The sequence below is a fragment of the Pteropus medius genome, unplaced genomic scaffold (genome assembly GCF_902729225.1).
Source record: "Pteropus medius unplaced genomic scaffold, Ma_sr-lr_union100, whole genome shotgun sequence".
Lineage (NCBI taxonomy): Eukaryota > Metazoa > Chordata > Mammalia > Chiroptera > Pteropodidae > Pteropus > Pteropus medius.
Window position 1 is genome coordinate 13,836,532 of NW_024342467.1, and position 19,877 is coordinate 13,856,408.

The following is a 19,877-nucleotide window of genomic DNA, read 5'->3' on the forward strand; positions in this document are numbered from 1 at the left end:
CATACACAATAGTGTAACCCAACGACCAGGGCTTCCCCACCATCCAGCGCCAAAATTCAACACACACGCCCATTCCCTTTCTCAGACCCCTCTCCCCACTCCCAGTCCCACTCCCACAGGCCAGGAGATGCGGGGAGCGCGGGAAGGGAGGGCAGAGATTCTGAATGCTGCTGTCCCCAGCGGCTCGCCGTCCCCTCGCCCCCGCCCCTGAAGCGTTACCCGCCCCCTTCCCACTCTTTACCTGCCAACAGGTTCCTAATTTCTTCAGGGAGGGGATAGGGAGAGGAGGTACTGCTGGGATTGGGCATATTAGAGTGCGCGGGGCGTGCGGGGAAAGGACCTGAAAGGGTAACCGACGGTCTGGGGTTGCGGCTGCGACCTAGACTCTAGCTAGCGGTCCGCGTAAACACAGCGGGGCTGAGATTCCGGACACTGCCGGGCCGGGGTTCACAACAAGGAAGTCACTGAAGCTTTAGCCAGCAGCAGCTGGACTCTTGGCCCAACCCCACCGGGCAGATCCGGGCGGGGCGATGGGCGGGGCAAAAAATAAAAAAAAAAGCCGAAGGCCTGAAGGACCCAACTGTAAGCCTTGGTTTTCCTAACCTCCTAAAAGAACCTCTGGACAGGCCACGCCCACTGCTACGTCAGGGAGCTGGAGGAGGAGCGACTGGTGGGAAGGGAGGCGACTGGGGCTGCATCACCTGATCCTGCGCCTGAAGCGCCTTGCCGCCATTTTGGTTACTGGCACCAACTGCTGACCATTTCAACAGGACATCGGAAAGTAAGGTAGTCGTAGTGCCTCCACGTTTTACGATTAAGAGGCCTTATGGCCAAAGGTCAGCACTGCCAAGGTTTAACATCTCGCCTAGTAACCCACAAGGAATTTTCGACCGTCCTGAACTATCGGGGCCTTCTTTGTCCGATTGAATGAAGGTTGCAAAGTCCCATCTTCCGCCAATCCTCCCTGAGAATCCAGAGGAGCTGCTCCAGGGAGCGATCTGATTGGCTCTCACATACTCTTCTACATAACTCGATTCTTGGGTGACGGTTTTCCCCACTACAAACTAAAAGTGGGGAGTACAGTCACTATCCTGAGTTTACAAAAATAATAAAAGTAAAGCTAAATAAACAGTAGATACTACCGTCTATTATAAGCATCATATTGATGGTAATTAGAATGAAATTATAAAATCGGTTCTCTACAACTTGATCGTTTAGACAACAAACACTTATTGTCTGCTATCTGTAAATCTTCTTACAGGTTTTCTCTAAAACCTAAAAAGGCACGTTCTGGTGCCGTGTGTGTGTGTGTGTGTGTGTGTGTGTGTGTAAATATATATATACCGATAGCAACTGACATGGCAAAGCTCTTTCCTAGATGCTACTACTATATTTTGAAGATTATATTGTGGCTCCAATCGCAATGTAAATTGTTTATTCCTCTACCCTCCAATCCTCACTATATCTGTAGCCCTTTAGTTTTCATTAGAACCATAGAGAGAATCTATTACAATACAGATTCTCAAGTCCCACTCCCAGAGATTCTGATTCATCAGTTTAGATGGGACCTAATTATTTAATTTTAAACAAGCCTTGTAGGTGGTTCTGATGCTAGACATTCTGATATTTGATTTTGAGAATCACTTGACTACTTTCCAGCTCCAATTAGGCAAAAAAAATGCCATTACTTACATCCCCACCTGGAACCTAAACCTAACAGAATAATGGCTCTATTAATATTTCATACTAAAAAAGTTTCAGACAGTAATAGTAAAAAAAATAAGTAGTCAAATGCAATGACATTTCTGAATAATTCTCTAAAAGGCACACCACATACAAATTGTAAAAGAAAAATTTGGAATATTTTGGAGTCTTCTCAAAACAAACGACAAAAAATTTAAAACTGAAGTAAAACATGCAAAATAACAACAAAAAGACAACCACAAAACAAACCCATTTTCTAAAATGGAATCTGAAATTCCTACTCAGATTTATAAATGTGATGAATTATAGAAAGCGTAGAATTAGAATTCTTTTGTGTGGCAGTAAAAGTGAATAGAGTCATTTTACAATGTAGTGTCCTCCAGCTTCAAAGAACTGAGAATTATTATTCTTAAACTACAAAATTATCTTTCTTCCTACTTCATGGACATTTCATATTAGTGAGGATTCTTCCTCCCTTTACAGTTATCACATATAATTCTTTGCCTCGTCACATTTTTTTTTATTAAAGTAGTCCTCCAAATGTTCCTATCCTTTGTTTCTTTCTGATAGAACTGTCTAGATATTTTTTTATTCTTGTGTCTCATTTATTTATTTATACTCCACTCATTCCACAAAGGAATTGAGGTGATTTACTCTTATATCAAAGAGACAGCTTTCTGGAGTGGATCAAATGGACAGTGTCTACACTGCTCATTATGACAAGTCATTCTTGTTACTGAGAGACAGGAAACTATTAAGATTGCCTTAAAATATATAGCATCTAGTAGTGCAAATAAAAAAGGCAATAACAGAAAATGGACTTTTTGTATGAAACACATTTACCCTATTTAGGAAACCATTCTCAGACACAGGTTCATGATGAATTCACTTGGGCAATGCTTTGTATACTCTATCATTTTTACTGTTTATTGTTAAAGCTACTGAAATTGAATATAAGACTGAAAGAGAAATAAACAGAGGCTAGAAGAAATATATTCTTATTTCTCTCATTTCCATAACAAAATCTAGGAAGGAAATCAAAACATACTTTGCATTCTTTAAACTAGTTATATTAGGCAAAAATAAATAATAAGTGAAACTTTAAATCTCAACCCGACAGAGGTAGTAGCTACTCTACCATTCTACAAAGAGACAAGGCTCTGGGAAAATCTCATGATCTATCTCCTCAAAAGTCCTCCAGTTCAAAGAAGGTATATATACAGTCATGTGCCACCTAACAATGGGGATACATTCTGAGAAATGTGTTGGTAGGTGATTGCATTACTGTGCAAACGTCATAACTACTTACACAAACCTAGATGTAGAGCCTACTAACACACCGAGGCTATATGGTATACCACTGTCATGTATGCGGTGTATCATTGACCAAAATGTTGTTATATAGGCATGACTGTATATCTCCCTATAACGAAAGCTAATCCCCCTTCTTTACATCTTTCAAATTTAGCTGAGCTAAATAAATATTTGCCCACAGGCCTAGATTTAAAAGAATCTAAACTGGCAGTGAAAAAAAACAGTGAGCTAAAACACTATTTTTCTCTGCCTGCCTTATCTTCTTTTTGTTTGGCTTTCATAGGCATGTGTTGTATCAGTTATCTGTTGCTGCATAACAAAACATAGCTTAAAACAAACAGTATCTCACACAGTTTCTGATGGTCCAGAATCCATGAGTAGATTAGCGGGATAGTTCTGACTCAGAGTCTCCCATGAAGTTACAGTCAAGTCATGAAGACTTGACCATAACTAGAGGATCGACTTCGAAGAAAGCTCCCCACAAGACTGTTGTTTGGGGTCCCCCACTCCTCTTTGGCTGTTGGCAAAAGGCTACCACAGTTCCTCGATACATGAACTTCTCTACAGGGCTACTCAAGTGCCCTCTTGACAGACAACTAGCTACCCCCAGAGCAAGTGATCCAAGAGATAGCACAATCAGGACAGAAGCTGCAATGTCTTTATGACTTAATATTAGAAATGGCATAATTTTACTGCTGCCATATTCTATTGGCCACAGAGACCCGGTATATAGTGAGAAGGGACTACAAAAGGCTATGAATACCAGGAAGTAGGAATCACTGGGGCCATATGGAAAGCTGACTACCATAGTCAGCTCTCTGGCTGCCAATGATCCACATCTCTCCCGATGCAAAATACGCCCATCCCTTCTCAAAGCCACCTGCAAAGTCTGATCAGCTCAAAGTCCAGAATCTCATCACAGTAAAGTCCAGGTATGGATGATGCTTCTTAAATACAGCTCCTCGAGTACAGTTCTCTTGATTAAAGATATATGAAGTAAAAAGACAAGTTATCTGCTCCCCATATAACTTACAACGGTGGGACAGGCATACAATAACCGCTATAGACATTCCTGTTCAAAAGGGGTGGCGACAATAAGTATACAGACATCACTGGTTCGTAGCAATTATGAAGACCAACCAGGAAAATGTAAAAATTCTTTGATTAGGACAGTTTTACTCTTACCTGGAATAATTTCTACATGAATCTGGCTCTGCCCTCTAATTCATCCTTTCTTTTCCATTGAAGGCAGCCCGTGTTTTCAGTTGCACGGTGTTCTCAATCTGCTTTTCATTTCATACTGTCACTATCCCACTCTCTATCAGGGTTCAGTCAGAGAATCAAAACCATGAGAATAGAGTTAGAAATAGAGATAGAAAGGAATTTGTTATGGAGATTTGACCCTACACAGTGTGGAAGGTGGTTAAACTGATGCTGCAATTTGAAGTCCACAGAGCAGAATCAGGAAGGGATGATGGAGGAGATTCAAGACAAGCTGGAACACGGAAGCACAAGCCATAGTTCATGAGGACAACCTGAAACCTGAGTGAGCTCTTGCTGCCTCTAACTTTGATGGTGTGGATGTCCTGCAGAAGCTGGGTCCTTCGTGACAGAACTAAACACACACTTAGAAGCCAGGGAGCTGAAAGGTGGATCCAGCAGAAAGTGGGGCAGTTGCAGGCCCAGCTGCTGCCTCAAGCCAGTTGAGGTGAACAAGGAAATAAGCAACAATATATATGCGAGCTACAACATGACTGCTGCTCCACTTCTGCAAATCTCATGTAAAACCTCTTTTGTGGCCCACCCTAACCAGAAACAGACAGACAGGGAATTCCAGGAAATAGAAGTCGACTGATTGCAAAGCCAAGGAGCAGACACCTGTACTATTGTAAGGAAAGGGTGGATTAAAGAAGCAATTGAGATTTTGTATTTATTTTGTAGCCTAATACATTTTTAAAACTTTTTAAACTCATTGTGTCTTTTAAGTCATCTAGTAAGGGGTCTTTTAAAAGTTTTTAGGAATGAAGATTTGTTTTATTTTCTAAATTCTTAACCCTCTCTTCATTTGAATCTTCTAGGGCTAGTAGGTATAAGTTTATCATTGTGTGGCAATCAGCAGGAAGAAAAATCATATTCTCACTGGAATTCATATGAAGTCATTTACCCATCAAAGAAGTGATACAGAATCCCACCAGAACCAATAGGTTCTGATAGATATGGCTCACCGACTTGTCTTTTGCATTTTTAGGTCATAATTATTATTAATCCTGTTAATATAATTTATTTAGCAAGATAAGGAAACATTTTCTTTTGCTCTCCATCTCATTTGCATACACACAAACATATACACAGGCATTTGCCGCTCTGGCCAATCATTTTAATATAAGATTAAGAAGCAATTTAATACAGATGGGATTTGGGTTCTCAAAATGCTGTATGTCTTTAGAATTCTACAAATTAGGAATAAGGTTGAGGAACTGCCAATCCCATTCTGGACTTGTCAAAGGCTACCTGGTGCTCTTCCCAGGTAACAACCCTCTTCTCCCTTTAACCGAAATTGATTTCCCCTATCCAGAGTCGAAATACTCAGAGACCTCACCTTTGTAAGGTCAGCCCTGATGATAATTATGCCCTAGTTCTAGTAACTGATTTTCTCCTGCCTGAGTTCTGAGACCAAGTCATTTACCTTGTCTATGGTTAGTAAAGGGACATATTTATTTTGATTACTTCTAGCCCCTCTTGGACTATGGCTCTCTTAGAGGGTTGATTTATAGGCTGGCATTATATTCTAGATGGAACTCCACAGAAGAGATAGACCCAAATCCCTGTCTTTTCTACTAATCAGGCTTGGTCTCAGAGTATGTGTACTAGGAACATGCCAAGAAAATTCTCATTCACTAGTACTATACAAAATTGAATGCAGACCCTCCCTCCCTCTCCATGTCAACTGTTTTACTCCACCGTGGTTTGCTGAGGTTATCTTGAACTAGGAACATATGCATAAAAGGACAAGAACCTTCGATTCTTCTCTATTTCTTTTCATCATAATCTGTAGTTTCTACCTCAGAGGCCCAACTGAGTGACCTCAATGATTCCATTTTATTCTTCACTCATAACAGACTTAGGAAGAATTATCCTTGAGCTTACACTAAGAGGTAATGTACAAGGTCAATGGTATATTTTAAGCCTCTCCAGTCCATTCCCAAGGATAACCATGACCTGCACTCCCTAAAATTCTACCAGTTAGAGACTTAGAAGAGTGGATGGGTAACTATCTCCCTTTACACCTCAGTCTAGTTTGGTTTGAGAACTCGGGTCTTCTAACACCTGGATTAAGCACACTGTGGCTTTGGATGAAAGATAACTGTGACAGTATTCTGGAATTTAGAAATTCCTGAGAGAAAGCAGGCCAAATGGGCCTTCCAAAGAATGGTTTCAAGACAGGCTATTTAAAGCAGGCAAGGTGTTTATGAGCATATTTTATGTTGTGTGCCCTCTTTATTTAGAATAGCTCTGGACCCGCAACATTCTTACCAACATTCATACCAACATTCATTAAGAAGACAGTGTTCTAGAATAATGAAACTGAACAGCGTGACTGCCTTATTGATTAAACTTTGGAAGACTCACACCAATATTATGAACTATGTACTCAATTTTCTCTATCCTTACCCATATTATTTTTGTTATAGGAATTTTATTTTTGTTTTGTTATGGTAGTTATTTTTTTAAAATGTGAATTTAGATAAAACAATTTTCTAATACACTTCCAGAGATCATTGTATAACTAAGTTGACAGAGGTTTTAGAACATTAAACTATTAGAAACAGGTCTAGATTTCCTTCTCTCTGTAAAGACAAAATAGTAAACTATTACAGTCCATCTATTCTCACTAGGCACTTTTAAAATACCAAGCTGTCTTTGGCAGCAGTAATTCAGTAGGTTTGTGCCTAATATATTCATGAAGGGCTTTGATGGATTTGATAAGCATAAGCAGCTGTTAACATTAAATTGCCATTTTTTTTTTCAGTGACTTTCACAGTTGTCAATATTAAACAGTAGTGTTTTACAAATGACGACTTTAAGACCAATTAGAGTAAAATTAAATAAAATGTAAAAGGCTCAATCAAGTTCTTCCTTTTATCTATAGTATTCCACTACTGAGAAAAATGAAATATTTTTACAAGACTTTAAGCACTGCCTTGTATATTTGCCTATAATTTGCATTGTATATTACTATAGTCAGAAATTCTTCCATTCCTTCCCCATCCCACCCCCATTTAATTTTTGTCATTTTTTCATATATCTCTGCTTCAGTTGAAAAAAAAAACTAATCTGGAAAACAACTGGGATGGTCCACTTAATTATAAACAACCTTAACTAGTGATGAAAAATTAAGTACATTTGTCCTCATTCTCCTATAACTAGCTGAAGCATGTGGTTATTTTTAATTTTTATTTATTGATTTTTCCAGTTTTAATGAGATATAATTGACATATAACATTGTGTAGGTTTAAAGTGTACAGTGTTATAACTTGATATATATGTGTTATGCAAAATGTTTACCACATTAAGGTTAGTTAACATATGAAGGCTGTTATTCTTAATGATCTAGGCACACCAAAAAAAAAAAAAAAAAAAAAAAAAAGCAATGGACCAAAATAAGGTTTTAGCTTCTGTGCTGATACCTTACTCTTCAAGAATTAAATAAGAACTCTAACTCTTATTTAAAATTTAATAGTATTTGCTTACCTCAGGCAATAAACTTGACTTATTATATATTATACTTTGGAAAATATAAATACAACACTCAGCCTATGGCATTTGCTTTTAAAAAATGGAAATAAACATTTTTGAAAACTACCTAAGATTTTTTCAATATTGTGAATATGATTTGTTAATAATTGCTCATAGAATAGATACAATTCAGTCAGGACTAAAGCAGGAGCCTGGACATGCAGTAATTCAATGTGTAATTAAGTGAAGACAAATATTAATTCAAAAGATTAAACAGGAAAAAATGAGAAGATATGAATATTATAGAGAATACTATATTTACATATATAAAAACATAGAATATTATACATAAATATATATCAAATCCATGTGCAATCTCATTTCATAATACAAAACTTTTTTTACTTTCATCACTAATAGCATAATTTTGTGACATTTTTCCTCAATAATCTGGATCTCAGTTCTTCCCCTTTTATTTTTTACTTATTGAATGGCTACTTTAATGTGATTTTATGGATTAAATTTTGGTAAGCAAAGAAAGTCAGTGCTGTTACAAATTGTGACCCAGTCTTCATAATTTGTGGACTGCCACAGACATACATGTCTGTGGCACAGTGAAGGACATCGAGATCTATGCAATTTACCATACTGATGAACTTTGCTGTTCCTCAGTCCATTTGTTCAACATTCTGAAGATACACTGCTGTCTATGGGGAACTTGTTTCCTCATTTCAGTTCTCAGCTTTGATACTGAAAGCATTATGCCTCTGCCAAGAAGCACACATAAGAGGAAAAAGCACTGACAAACCTGCTTCCTCTCCAGCTAGCTTGCTTTGTATTTCTATGAGCGTTCAGTTTTATATTTTTAATAGCCATCTTAATTTTTTCAGAAAGGGAAAAAATTATCTTTATATTTTTATACAGTTATGTCGAAATGTATACTTTTTAAAGTCTAGAAAAATTACTTTAACTTGCTGGAGCACAAAAATAGGAATTCCTGAAGCATCCTGAAGTTACATGCTTTCATTTATTGTACTTAACTAGCACACATTAGAAGAAGATATTCTTCGCTTTTATGTTTTCAAATAAAATATAGCTATGCACCTGCTGGGGGAAAATGTTCATATGAAACATTTTCTGGGAAATATTTTTTTTTCAAAAGTGAAAATCACGCTGCCCACATTAAATGACCTGAAAAAAATACTTTTGTTTGTGCTTTTCTATATAGAAAAATATATTACATATCTGTAATACCTGTACTGTCAGGCCATTACCTAAATAAAGAACTATTAGACCATACATCGAGATGGCAAGGTTAAACATTTTCAAAGTCGTTCAAATAACATTAAAAAATGTACTTGTCTAATACAAAATATTATACTGTTAAAGGTAAAACTATATTTTAATATATTTATTTAAAAAATTGTGCACCACAGTGATTACAAAAGAGAATGACTTACATAGAATCAATGTTAATTAGATAAACTTGACGAAATAGATTTAGCATATAATCTGCCAAAGGGCAAATCTTAGATAATATTTGAAATAATTTCCTTTGGCAGAAAACAGAACGAAGTGTCTTCTGCTTACCTAGATATTTTTGTGGTTCACCTTTTTTTTGTGGTAGTGCATTTTTTGGGTTATTTGGTTTCATTTTTTTCCTCAAGTGAAAACCATTTTTTACAATTTAAAGTTTCAGTCATTTTGAGATTTTCAGTCATTTCGGTTTCAGTCATAAGGCATGGCATGTGGTAGAAGATGGACCTAAATGAATAAATAGAAAGCATATCCAATTTTCATTTTCACATATCATTTCTTAATTTTAAAAATAAAAGCTAATATAAGAAAACAATAAATTTGGCACATGAATTATTAGTTAAAGTCCTAAAATTTTGTGCATTCAAATATAATCACATTCTTGATTTTCATAAAAAGAAACGGTATCAGTTACTCAGCATATTACAAACAGATGCCAGAGCAGATTATGGAAAAAAAATTATGCTTTTTTAAATCAAAACTACAATACCTGTTATGAACACACAATCAAATTGAATAAAATGGAAAGAGTTCATTAACTTAGTGTCATTTTTATAACACTATGACGAGTAATATAATTTCTAAATACTATTTAAACCACCTATGTCTTCTTCTTGTACGTATCCCTAACACCTACCATACTCACAAACTAGCTTCTAAATAAAAATTTGTTCAGTTAATGGCACATCGGCGTAGATTGGCCATGATGAATCAGGTCAATCAAATCTTTGCTATCCAACTCAGAATAACCTCAAGTTTTGTCTCTTCCCTATGCCCTTCCCCTCCTTTGGAAATGTCTAAGAGCTCCACATGAATGAAGCATGAAGGTTTAGCTTCCAACTGTCTGCCCAGAACTTTGCACAATCCCTGGCACCTAGTAGTTAAATAATTGCTGGATGGATAATGAATAAATGCTATCTAGCAGTAAAATAACCAGAGGTGGAGAATAAGATCAGGAAAGAGGAAAATCCAAGAAAGCTACTGTATCCGATGGCTATTGCCACAAAAATGAGGCATAACAAGCTATCTCAAAATTCACTGACCTAAAACAATAATAATTATTCTCAGGTATCTGTGGATTGCCCAATGGTCAGCTGGATGTTAACTAATCCAGGCTGGTCTCAGCTAGGGCTGTTCAACTTTACTTCACATGACTTTGTCTTGGGCATGTTCTTCTCACAGCAATGACACTGATGCAAGAAAGTGTGCCCAGAGACTTTGATTGCATCACAACAGCTAAAATCTCATTGGCCAAAGCAAGTGAAAATAGAGAACTATGCCCAGAGCCAAGGTGGGGAAATACTCCTTAACCACAGTGAGAGGACATTGAAAAATTACTGCAAAGGATATGGATATATAATCCTATATCTGGAGGAAGAACACATTGTTGGGACAATAATCCAGTCTACCACACTGCAGTAGGCAGGATAATGACCCTCCCCCAAAGATGTCCACATCCTAATGCCCAGAACCTGTGAGTGCGTTACCTTACATGGGAAGGGACTTTGTACAGGTGATTAATTAAGGATCTTGAAAGAGGGAGATTGTCCTGGATTATCCAGGAGGGCCTAATGTGATCTCAAGAGTCCTTATAAGAGGGAGATGGAAGGGTCAGAATAAGAGGAAGAGATATGATGGCAGACCATAAAGAGATTTTAAGATGCTATGCTGCTGGTTTTGAAGATAAAGGAAGGGGCCACAAATCAAGGAATGTTGCTGACCTCTAGAAACTGGAAAAGGCAAGGAAAAGGATTCTCCCCTGGAGCCTCTGAAGGAACACAGCGCTGCTGACACCTTGATTTTAGCCCAGTGAAAGTCATTTCAAACTTCTGACTTCCAGAACCATCGGATAATACATTTGTGTTATTTCAAGCCCTTAAGTTTGTGGTAATTTATGAGAGTAGCAAGTGGAAAACAATACACACACCTACAAAATCTATAAACTGAATAAGAGATTTCTAAACAATCAATAGAACCAGCATATGTAATCATACTACCAACTGAAGATCACTTTAGTTAACAGGACTATTTGTATAAAATTTATGAATGCCTATGACTTTAGTTTCCTTATTGTTGTACATAACTGTAAACAGTTTTCTTCATATATCAAACACGTGTTCTCTCAACAAAAGCTACTGAGACCATTATCTCTAGACTCCCCAGCTTGAATAATGAATGTAGTTTGACGACATCATATTGCTGTCTAGACTTGATAAACTTCCCTAAGTTTCTTCCCATCTTCAAATTCATGCCAGTCTACCCTCCAGTCTACTTTTTAGATCTCACCATCCACTTACCAAACTCTTTCCGATGTAGTTGTACTCATGTTTAGAAATCTCAAAAGTTCTTCCTGATTGCCAAAATCATGTAATTTTTCCTTATTTTATGTTTAAAGTATAATTTTGGCAGGTGGAATTCAGAAATATCGCAAGTAAAAATACATAATTTTAAAAACTGAATTGCATAGTGGTTTGTTTCAGAAACTTTTAAAATTATATTGTAGTTCTATAAAATGCATAAAAGCAATCTAATCTTTAGTCTTTAAAAAGGCTTAGCTTTTTTTAAATTGAATTTTCACTGAAAGTTATTTTCAATTGTTTATTTTTAATAATGAGACAGTGCCTCTGTTGTGCTGATTCTCTGAAAAGAATGCCACTTTAAGAATTCGCATGTGTGAGTTACATGAAAGTCACCTGGTTTAATCATAGAGATCCTAACTACCTCATCACACACTCTCATAGGACAGTCTTCTATTATTTCTACTATATTCATCTGAAGGAATCTAATACTGGAATTTTTCAATACTACATTTTCTGATGTTTTGGAGATTTGATGCCCTTATGTGATTGCTTTAAGTAGCAACAAATCAGAAAGCCATCATAAAATTCAGATGAAGCAGCCATTCTTGCTGCCTGGATTCAACATTGGTATTTGAAACCATGTAAATGAAAGTGTGCTCCTAAAACATATAAATAATATTCTGATCTGCTTGAATCAGAAGTATATCTTTTTTCCCATTGCTTTAACATCTTTTCCATGTGGGTCAGACATTCAAATTTTTTTTACTGATGCATATAATCATAAAACACTTCAATAAATGCAAAGCATTTATTATTTCTCTACAAATATTCACCCCAGTTTTATTAAATTGTATTTTTAAATTCCATAGCAGTGGGTTCCATGTAAATAGCTAAATACTAATTTATAAAATAGGAAATCATGGTAAACCCTTGATGTAAATGCAAATTATTTCGATAAAGTCTATTAGGAGTAAATTCATTTTTTTCAGAGGAACTACTCAACAGTGTACTTCTCAGTGAGTTTTATATATGAAATTTGAAGACTACAAGGCTAGGAGACAAAATCCGCTGTTATCTGTGTAGTGCAAGCATGTACACTCATTCTGAGGAATTCTTTTATTTAGAAAAATACTGTAAAAACTAACACTGTATATTTTGTAGTCACAGTCAAGTATTCTCCAGGAATAAGGAAATTAGGAAAATAAGATTCCCTTCTGAGAATTAAATCAAGAAATCAACATATAAATGAGACAGGAGCAGATATATATGACCACTTAAAGGAAGATAGAACATCTGTTTCCTTGGTCCAAAAGACTTGGCTGAAACCTGATTAAATATGGAGACCTATTTCAGTCTTGTGGTCAGTTATAAAAGCACAGAAAAAGAAAATCATGAAGATAAGAATCGGCAGTGTTCACCTAAACACTGTCTGGGAAGGAAAGAGACTCAGCCAGGAAATTTTACAGTTTAATGGGTGAAACAAGCTTGTTTGTAAGCAGATGTGAAAAACGCAGATGCGAAAATATTTAAAATATTTAAGATACAGGCAAGAGAAGTAATGATCTATAGCATTTGTTTCCTGAGAAGGCAGGTGTTAGGACTCAAAGCGCTGACCTTGGGTAGGAAGAGAGACATCCCTTATATTATGACATGAGAAAAGGAGGCCAGAATGTGTAGACATGGTGGGTTTGGAAATCTAGTATTGAAAGTTGAGGGACGTCCCATCTGAAAGCTTCTATTTTCCCTGAGAAGAGGTGAGATCATCTACTGAGTGTGTGTGGAGTGGAAGCGGGGGTAGCAGGAAAGAGGAAGAATTGAAGGTTTGATTTTTCTTCATGTTTATGAAGACTCATCTAGCAGCAGCAACCGCTCCCTCTTCAGCCAGCTTTAGGCTAGCACTCAATTTGATTCAAGAAGTCTGAAATGAAAGTATTTTTATATCTATATAAATAAAGGTAAATATGCTCTATGACATCAACACAACAAAATGACTAGTCACACACTCTTGAGAACAAATAATGTGCTAATTTGTATCAAGTATAATTTATATGTTAATTTTTTTTCATTATGCAGAAAATAGAAATTAGTACTACAACTGGGATAAGAACTCAGGCCTCATTTTACATTTCAACTGTATTGTAGAAAATGTTTTTCACTATGGTGTCTACTTTTGTTTGTTTGCCTTTTTATCTATGTTATCAACAACAACAACAACAAAACAGTGTGTCTTTTTAATTGGATTATAAATGGGTAGTGGTTTGCTACCAACATGGGCTCAGTGAACCTTAAAGCTGGTGCATTCATTAGAATTAAGTTTGACTGGAAATGACAGAAAGCCCCAAGTATGGAGGGTTAAGCAGGATAAAAGTTTTTAAGTCTTCTCAATTTAAAAGTCCAGGCAGGCAGTCCAGGGCAAGTATGGTGCTCTCTCTGCAGGGATCCTGGCTCTTTTTCTCAGGTTCCTTCAAAATGTGAGATTTTAACTTCATTGTCCAAGATGGCAGCCTCTGTGTTCCAGGCAGGAAGATGGAGGAGTGTCAAAGAGGAGTGACAAAAGGCATGTACTATCCTTCTCCTCAGACAAGTTCTTGAGCTGCCACAGGACAGTTCCACTTACATCTCATTGGCCAGAACTTAGTTATATGACAATGCTAGCCCAAATGGGATCTGAGGAGTATTGATTCAGGGCAGTCTCATGCTCAGCTAAAAACTCTATTAACCTAGAAGAAGAGGATAGATATTAGGGAATGACTAGCTGTCTGTCATAGATGTTGAGTATGTTTCTTCTTGCTGACTAACAGCAGAACAAAATCTACACCAGCACTATTTGTTAATCCTTAGTGATTTGTTTTTGTTATAGTTTTAAAATGCTTGTAGGGAGTAGCTTTACTTTCCTTTTGTCACATGCTGCTAGCACCTTTGCTCATCTCTCTCTGTTGAATGTTCTTGTGTGTTACAAAATCTATTCCCTTGTTTCTCTATTTGGTTTGATAAAACCTTTCATTACAAATTTAATTGTGGCATTTTCTGAACATGGAAAATTAGCGATCTGTTTCAAGTTCCAGATAACAGAAAAATTAATCTACATCTTTTTTTTATGTATGTATGCCAAGAGGCTCAGAAAAGAGTTTGCAATATTTTAAAAATCAAACAATAATTGTCAGTATTATATTTTCTTAGAGAGTAGCTTAGGTGTAGAGCCCACTTTGTTAGATAAAAGCAGAGCCTTATCTGATCGACTGACTAACCAAAGAAAGTATGTTAATCATAAACTTAACTGAAATAGAACTGAACTCTCATATATGATATGCTTAATAAAAATCTACCTTGCATTTGAATGCATTATACAAAATAACTGGATGAGAGTATAAAAATACTTATTTTCAAATAGAAAAAGTTACAAAGTTTTATATATGAGAAATTAATTCAGTACTCACTACTGAAAGATGATTTAGGCCTTCAGTATACTCAAGGCAGAATTTTCTAGCATAAAGTAGTTTCGGAGAACAAATTGAAGCAGAGATTTAAATATTTTATTATTTCTATATTGCTAAGGCTGGTTTTTTCTTGGGTTGGTTTTAAATTTTTCTTTTTTTTTTTTTCTTTTCTCTCGTCCCTCAAGATTTTCTCCAATAATCCTGTAATAGTAGAAGCTTTAGGAAGGTAACTTATCACCTCATTAACGAAGATTTGGAGATTTGGAGGTCTTTTTTTTTTTTTTTTTTTACTCTGGTTCTTCTTCTTGTTCTCCCTGGCATTAGTAGAATGCAACTTGAAGAAATCTGAGATGGAAAGACACAGCCATTTGACAATTTCTTGAAAGTGCTTTAAGGCTGGCCAGAAGCATTTTCATTCGAGCTACTATATCCTATGCTCAGAAAACAGAAGATGATAGTCTTATCATGGCACACTGAGCCATTAATATGTTACCATTCTAAAATAAAAATTAAGCCTGAACTACGTAACTGAGTTGTCTTCAACTGGTCTAAGAAATAAAGACAAATATTCACTTCCCTTTAGAGCATTCCTTCTTCAAAAATGAGTGTATTCTTTATTTTAAATGATTTAATTAAAATGATAATATAATACATTCTCCTGCAGAATAAAGGCGGCAAACTGGTATAAAGTGAAATGTAAAAGTACCTTCCTCCTTCTCCAATATTACTATGAATTTTAATAGGTATTTCCGAATGCCTCCTAAAAGGTTTGTACTCGTTTACATTCTAGTATTCTTTAAACATAGTTGTAAATAATGTACTTAGTAACTTGTTATCCATTTGCTCAGGGCCTTTCCATATTTATTGGTTACTAATTTAATTTAGTTTCACAGCCTTCTTTTGAGATCAAGACATTAAAAATCTCCCAATTTTATAAATCAATAAACAAAAATAAAAAGACTTTAAGATGCTCTACAGTGACGCCATAGTGTGCTAGGAATTGAACTTAAACTTCATACATACCTCGTGGTAACATTATTTAGCCACTAACCTATATTCTCAGGCTAATTGGGAAAGAAAAAAGTAAAGCCTACAGAATATTAGAAGATATTTGAATACTGAAAACCTAGTCAGCCTCAAATATCAGCCAACTATTCTGATCACATAAATTTTTCTCTGACTTAGAGTAAAAGTCACATTTATGACCAATTTGATATCCTTTCTATATATGTGCCAATTGGGACTCATTAGCCAACAGTTATGGAGACTAATAAAGGTATCACTAATAAAAGGCATAGCACACTGGAAACAATGCGGTTCCTGTATTTTAGAGATTCTGGGAAATGCTTTATCTTTAGTTTCACATCTCATCACAAGTCTCTGTGGTACCTGAATAGCCACTGTGTCTAGTTGTGTATTATTACCTGAGAGACAAAAAAAGTCCCTCTAGTGTAGAGCAGTACTGACTCTGGAAGGCTCAGTCCTGACCTCAACTATGACAGTCATTCTATAGATTATCTAGAAACTAGATGAAAGCTTGTAAGAGGATTAAAATTACAGCTCTTCTCTACCATAAAAATATGATGGCCAAAACTCTCTCCTAATGTCCTTTAGGCTGTCAAATCAAATCATGCCCATAGTTCTCACTCAAATGTTTTAAAAGAGGCTCTTCCCCAGCTGCTATTGTCTCTTATGTTCACACTTGGCCTTCACAAAAGTGACTTAGGATAGGAATTTATAGTACAGGGATACCTTTGAGTAAGAAAAATGGATGTCCTCCTCTCTGTCGAACTAAATAATAACCTTGTTCTAGTAACAGCTTTAGAACTAGGTTGTCAAATTCCCATTAAATTCAATTCTCTAGGTCTAAACCTACAGGAGCGGATGTTCATAGTTTTATGCAAGGTTGTCCCTGGATGGGAAGTGAACATTCAGCTGATGTTCATAGTTTTATGCAAGGTTGTCCCTGGATGGGAAGTGAAAATGTTAGATAAACATCTTGAAGGCTAAAAGCAAATCTGGTTATTTTGAGAATATCCAGGTAACAAATTCAAATTCAAGTTCATTTGAAAATGAAAGTTTGAGTCGTGTAGGCACAACTTCCATGTCCTCATATGACTATGTAAGAAGCAAGAAAGTAACTGAGCTTTCATACAATTTTTGTTTACCCCATGAAATTTCATCTCTCATTAACAGCTCATATTCTCTCATTTTGATGCTTCTCAATCTCTATCATCAAATCCTAGTGGTTTCTGATGGCATCTGCAGGATTGGATTGGGCTGGATTCAAGGTATCTAATACAGATTTGGCTTTTCTTCATTTAATTGTACATTTGGATGAGAAGTACCTTTCCTGGTAGAACTGGGAATAGAGTCAGAATAGATTGATGCATGAGCAGAAGGGAACTTGACCTTGTCTGGAAGAGCCGAAAAAAAATCAGTAGCCTGATATGTAGCCATCTCTGTTTTTCACTTTAACCCTGTTCTATATGGCTTTGAGCAAGTCTGGAATTTCAGCTCTGTTAATTTATGAAGCAACTTGGGCAGGTTACTCACCCTGAGTACCAGTTTACTCATCTGAAAGAGGAAGATGACATAATTGTTGTAGGAAGTACTGATTACAGTTGTATGCCTGGCATACAACAGGCATTCAATAAATAGTAACTTTAGAACTAATCAGAAAATAGTAAACATTACCAAGCTGCCAGCTGAGACATAAGGCATTTTCATCACCAACCCTTCCCACTGAACTCTTTCGAGGGGTCTGGAACCATAGAAACATGCAGAAGTCGTCTAAAGTTCATAAGAAGAAACTGGAAAGTTCATTTATCTTCAAATATAAGCAAAGAGGACAATGCAAAGATGTCAGCCCGTGAGGTAAGTCATGTACACACATTACCATGTAGCACAGTGGAACAAGGTACGTGCTACAAGAAATCAAGTTAAAGTGCCCAGGCACTTTGAGAAAAAAATTATTTCTTTCAGCTGAATTATCAGAAAATATTGTGTGGGAAAGGTAAATTTAAGCAGGGTGTTAAAATGGCAAAGTATTTATGACAAAGTGTGTCTGTGACTAATTCAATTTGACTAACGCATGGAGTAAATGAAAGGGTAAAGTGTGAGATAAGACAAAAAGGGTGGATTTGGACTGTGCTAGAGAGGCATTTGAAGGCCAGGATAAGGAATTTTAGATTTTTCAGCAAAGGGATAATAAAATGGTTGACATAACAGCTTTACTACAGAGACAGTTCATCTGGAAACTTTGTGAAAGAAAGAGTGGAGGGAAGAAATGGCAAATCTAGTAAGAGGCTGTGCGGTGACACAGGTGAAAGGCGACAGGGGCAGACGAGGGAAGAGCTGGGGAGCTAGAAGGGAAGGAGTGCATTTTTTAAAATTCTAAGACCCCTTTTACCAGGCCCTGGGCTTGGGGCGCCGTCCCTCCCGGTGGCAGGACACCTGGCTTCCGACTTTGCCTTTCGCCCCACTGGGCGGTGGAGGCGACCGGCCAGAAGGGCCCGAGCGGGGCTGGGTTGACCCTCAGACCAGGCTGAGCTTCCAGGGCCTTCCTGGCGGGTCAGAAATCCGGCCGGGGCTTGGCCCCAGCACCGAGGTGTGGGGGATCCCTCTGTGTCCCCTGCCGTGTGAGTTCTACGGGGGAATGGCCTACTGTGGACCCTAGGTTGGAGTGGGGATGCGGCCCCAAGGCGGCCTGGCGACCCCTCAGCTCGAGGGCGAGGCGGGAGCCGGAGTGGAAGGCAACTCTGAGGGGGCCTTCCCGGAGCCCCGCGCTGCCCAGCCCGGGGCCGTGGATCTGGACAAGGAGACCCCGGGGCAAAAACCCCGAGGCGGTGGCGAGTGAGGACATGGAAGCTCAGCAGAAAAGACCTAGAGCAATCTGCCGAGCTCCTGAAGCAGAAGAGGATCACCCCGGGGCACACCCAGGTGATCTGGGGCTCACCTGGAGGGTTCTCTTTGGGAAGGTGTTCAGCCAAACGACTGTCTGCCGCTTTGAGGCGCTGTTGCTCAGTTTGAAGAACACAGGTAAACAGCGGCCCCCGCTGCAGAAGGGGGTGCAAGAAGCTGACGACGAGAATCTACAGGAGACATGCGAAGCAGAGACCCTCGTGCAGGCCCAAAAGAGAAAGCGAACAGGGATGGAGGGCCAAGTGGGGGGCAACCTGGAGAGCATGTTCCTGCAGCGCCCAAAGCCCACACTTTGTAGCAGGTCAGCCACATGGCCCAATGGCTCAGGCTTAAGAAAGATGTGCTCCAAGTGCGCTTCTGCAACTGTCGCCAGGAAGGCAAACAATCGAGCAGTGACTATTCATGAGAGGATTTGGACGCTTCTGGGCCTCCTTTCTCAGGGGAACCAATATCCTTTCTTCTGGCGCCAGGGCCCCATTTTGGTACCCCAGGCTATGCGGGCCCTCACTTCACTACACTGTACCCCTCGGTCCTTTCCCTGAGGGTGAAGCCTTTCCCTCTGTCTGCCTCCACTCTGGGCTCTCCCGCGCATTCAAACTGAAGTGCCTGCCCTTCGCAGAAAAGGGGAGAGCAGGGACAGAGGAGCCTGAGGATGGTACCAGGGCTTTGGGATTAAGTCCTTCGTCATTATTGGGAACACTATGGGGGCAGGGAGTTTGGGGGAACTGGTTGGAGGAAATTCCGGTGAATTTCGATGATGCTCTTGATTTTAATGCCCACATCACTCATCACTCTGATCTTAAATAAAGAAGCCTGGGACACATGCACACACACAAAATTCTAATACTTGCTCCAGCCCTGGGCAAATGAATCAATCTCTGGCAAGTGGACTTGGGCATCAGTATTTTTCCATTTTACTCTCCCC

General features: G+C 38.1%; 1 protein-coding gene and 1 pseudogene across 3 annotated transcripts in view; one reads left to right on the forward strand and one right to left on the reverse strand.

The window, feature by feature from the left end:
• The window catches only part of SKAP2 (src kinase associated phosphoprotein 2), a 159,510-nt gene extending 158,996 nt beyond the window's left edge, over positions 1 to 514 (reverse strand). For 2 of the 3 annotated variants that reach the window (XM_039862591.1, XM_039862590.1), the window contains exon 1: positions 242 to 514. In XM_039862591.1, coding sequence (XP_039718525.1) covers positions 242 to 308 — 67 coding nt within the window. In that variant the 5' untranslated portion in view covers positions 309 to 514. The remainder of the gene's footprint in view (positions 1 to 241) is intronic. The other variant, XM_039862589.1, reaches the window with a different exon arrangement.
• Positions 515 to 17,890: 17,376 nt separating this feature from the next.
• Positions 17,891 to 19,553, forward strand: LOC120602146 (POU domain, class 5, transcription factor 1-like; annotated as a pseudogene).
• Positions 19,554 to 19,877: the final 324 nt, after the last annotated feature.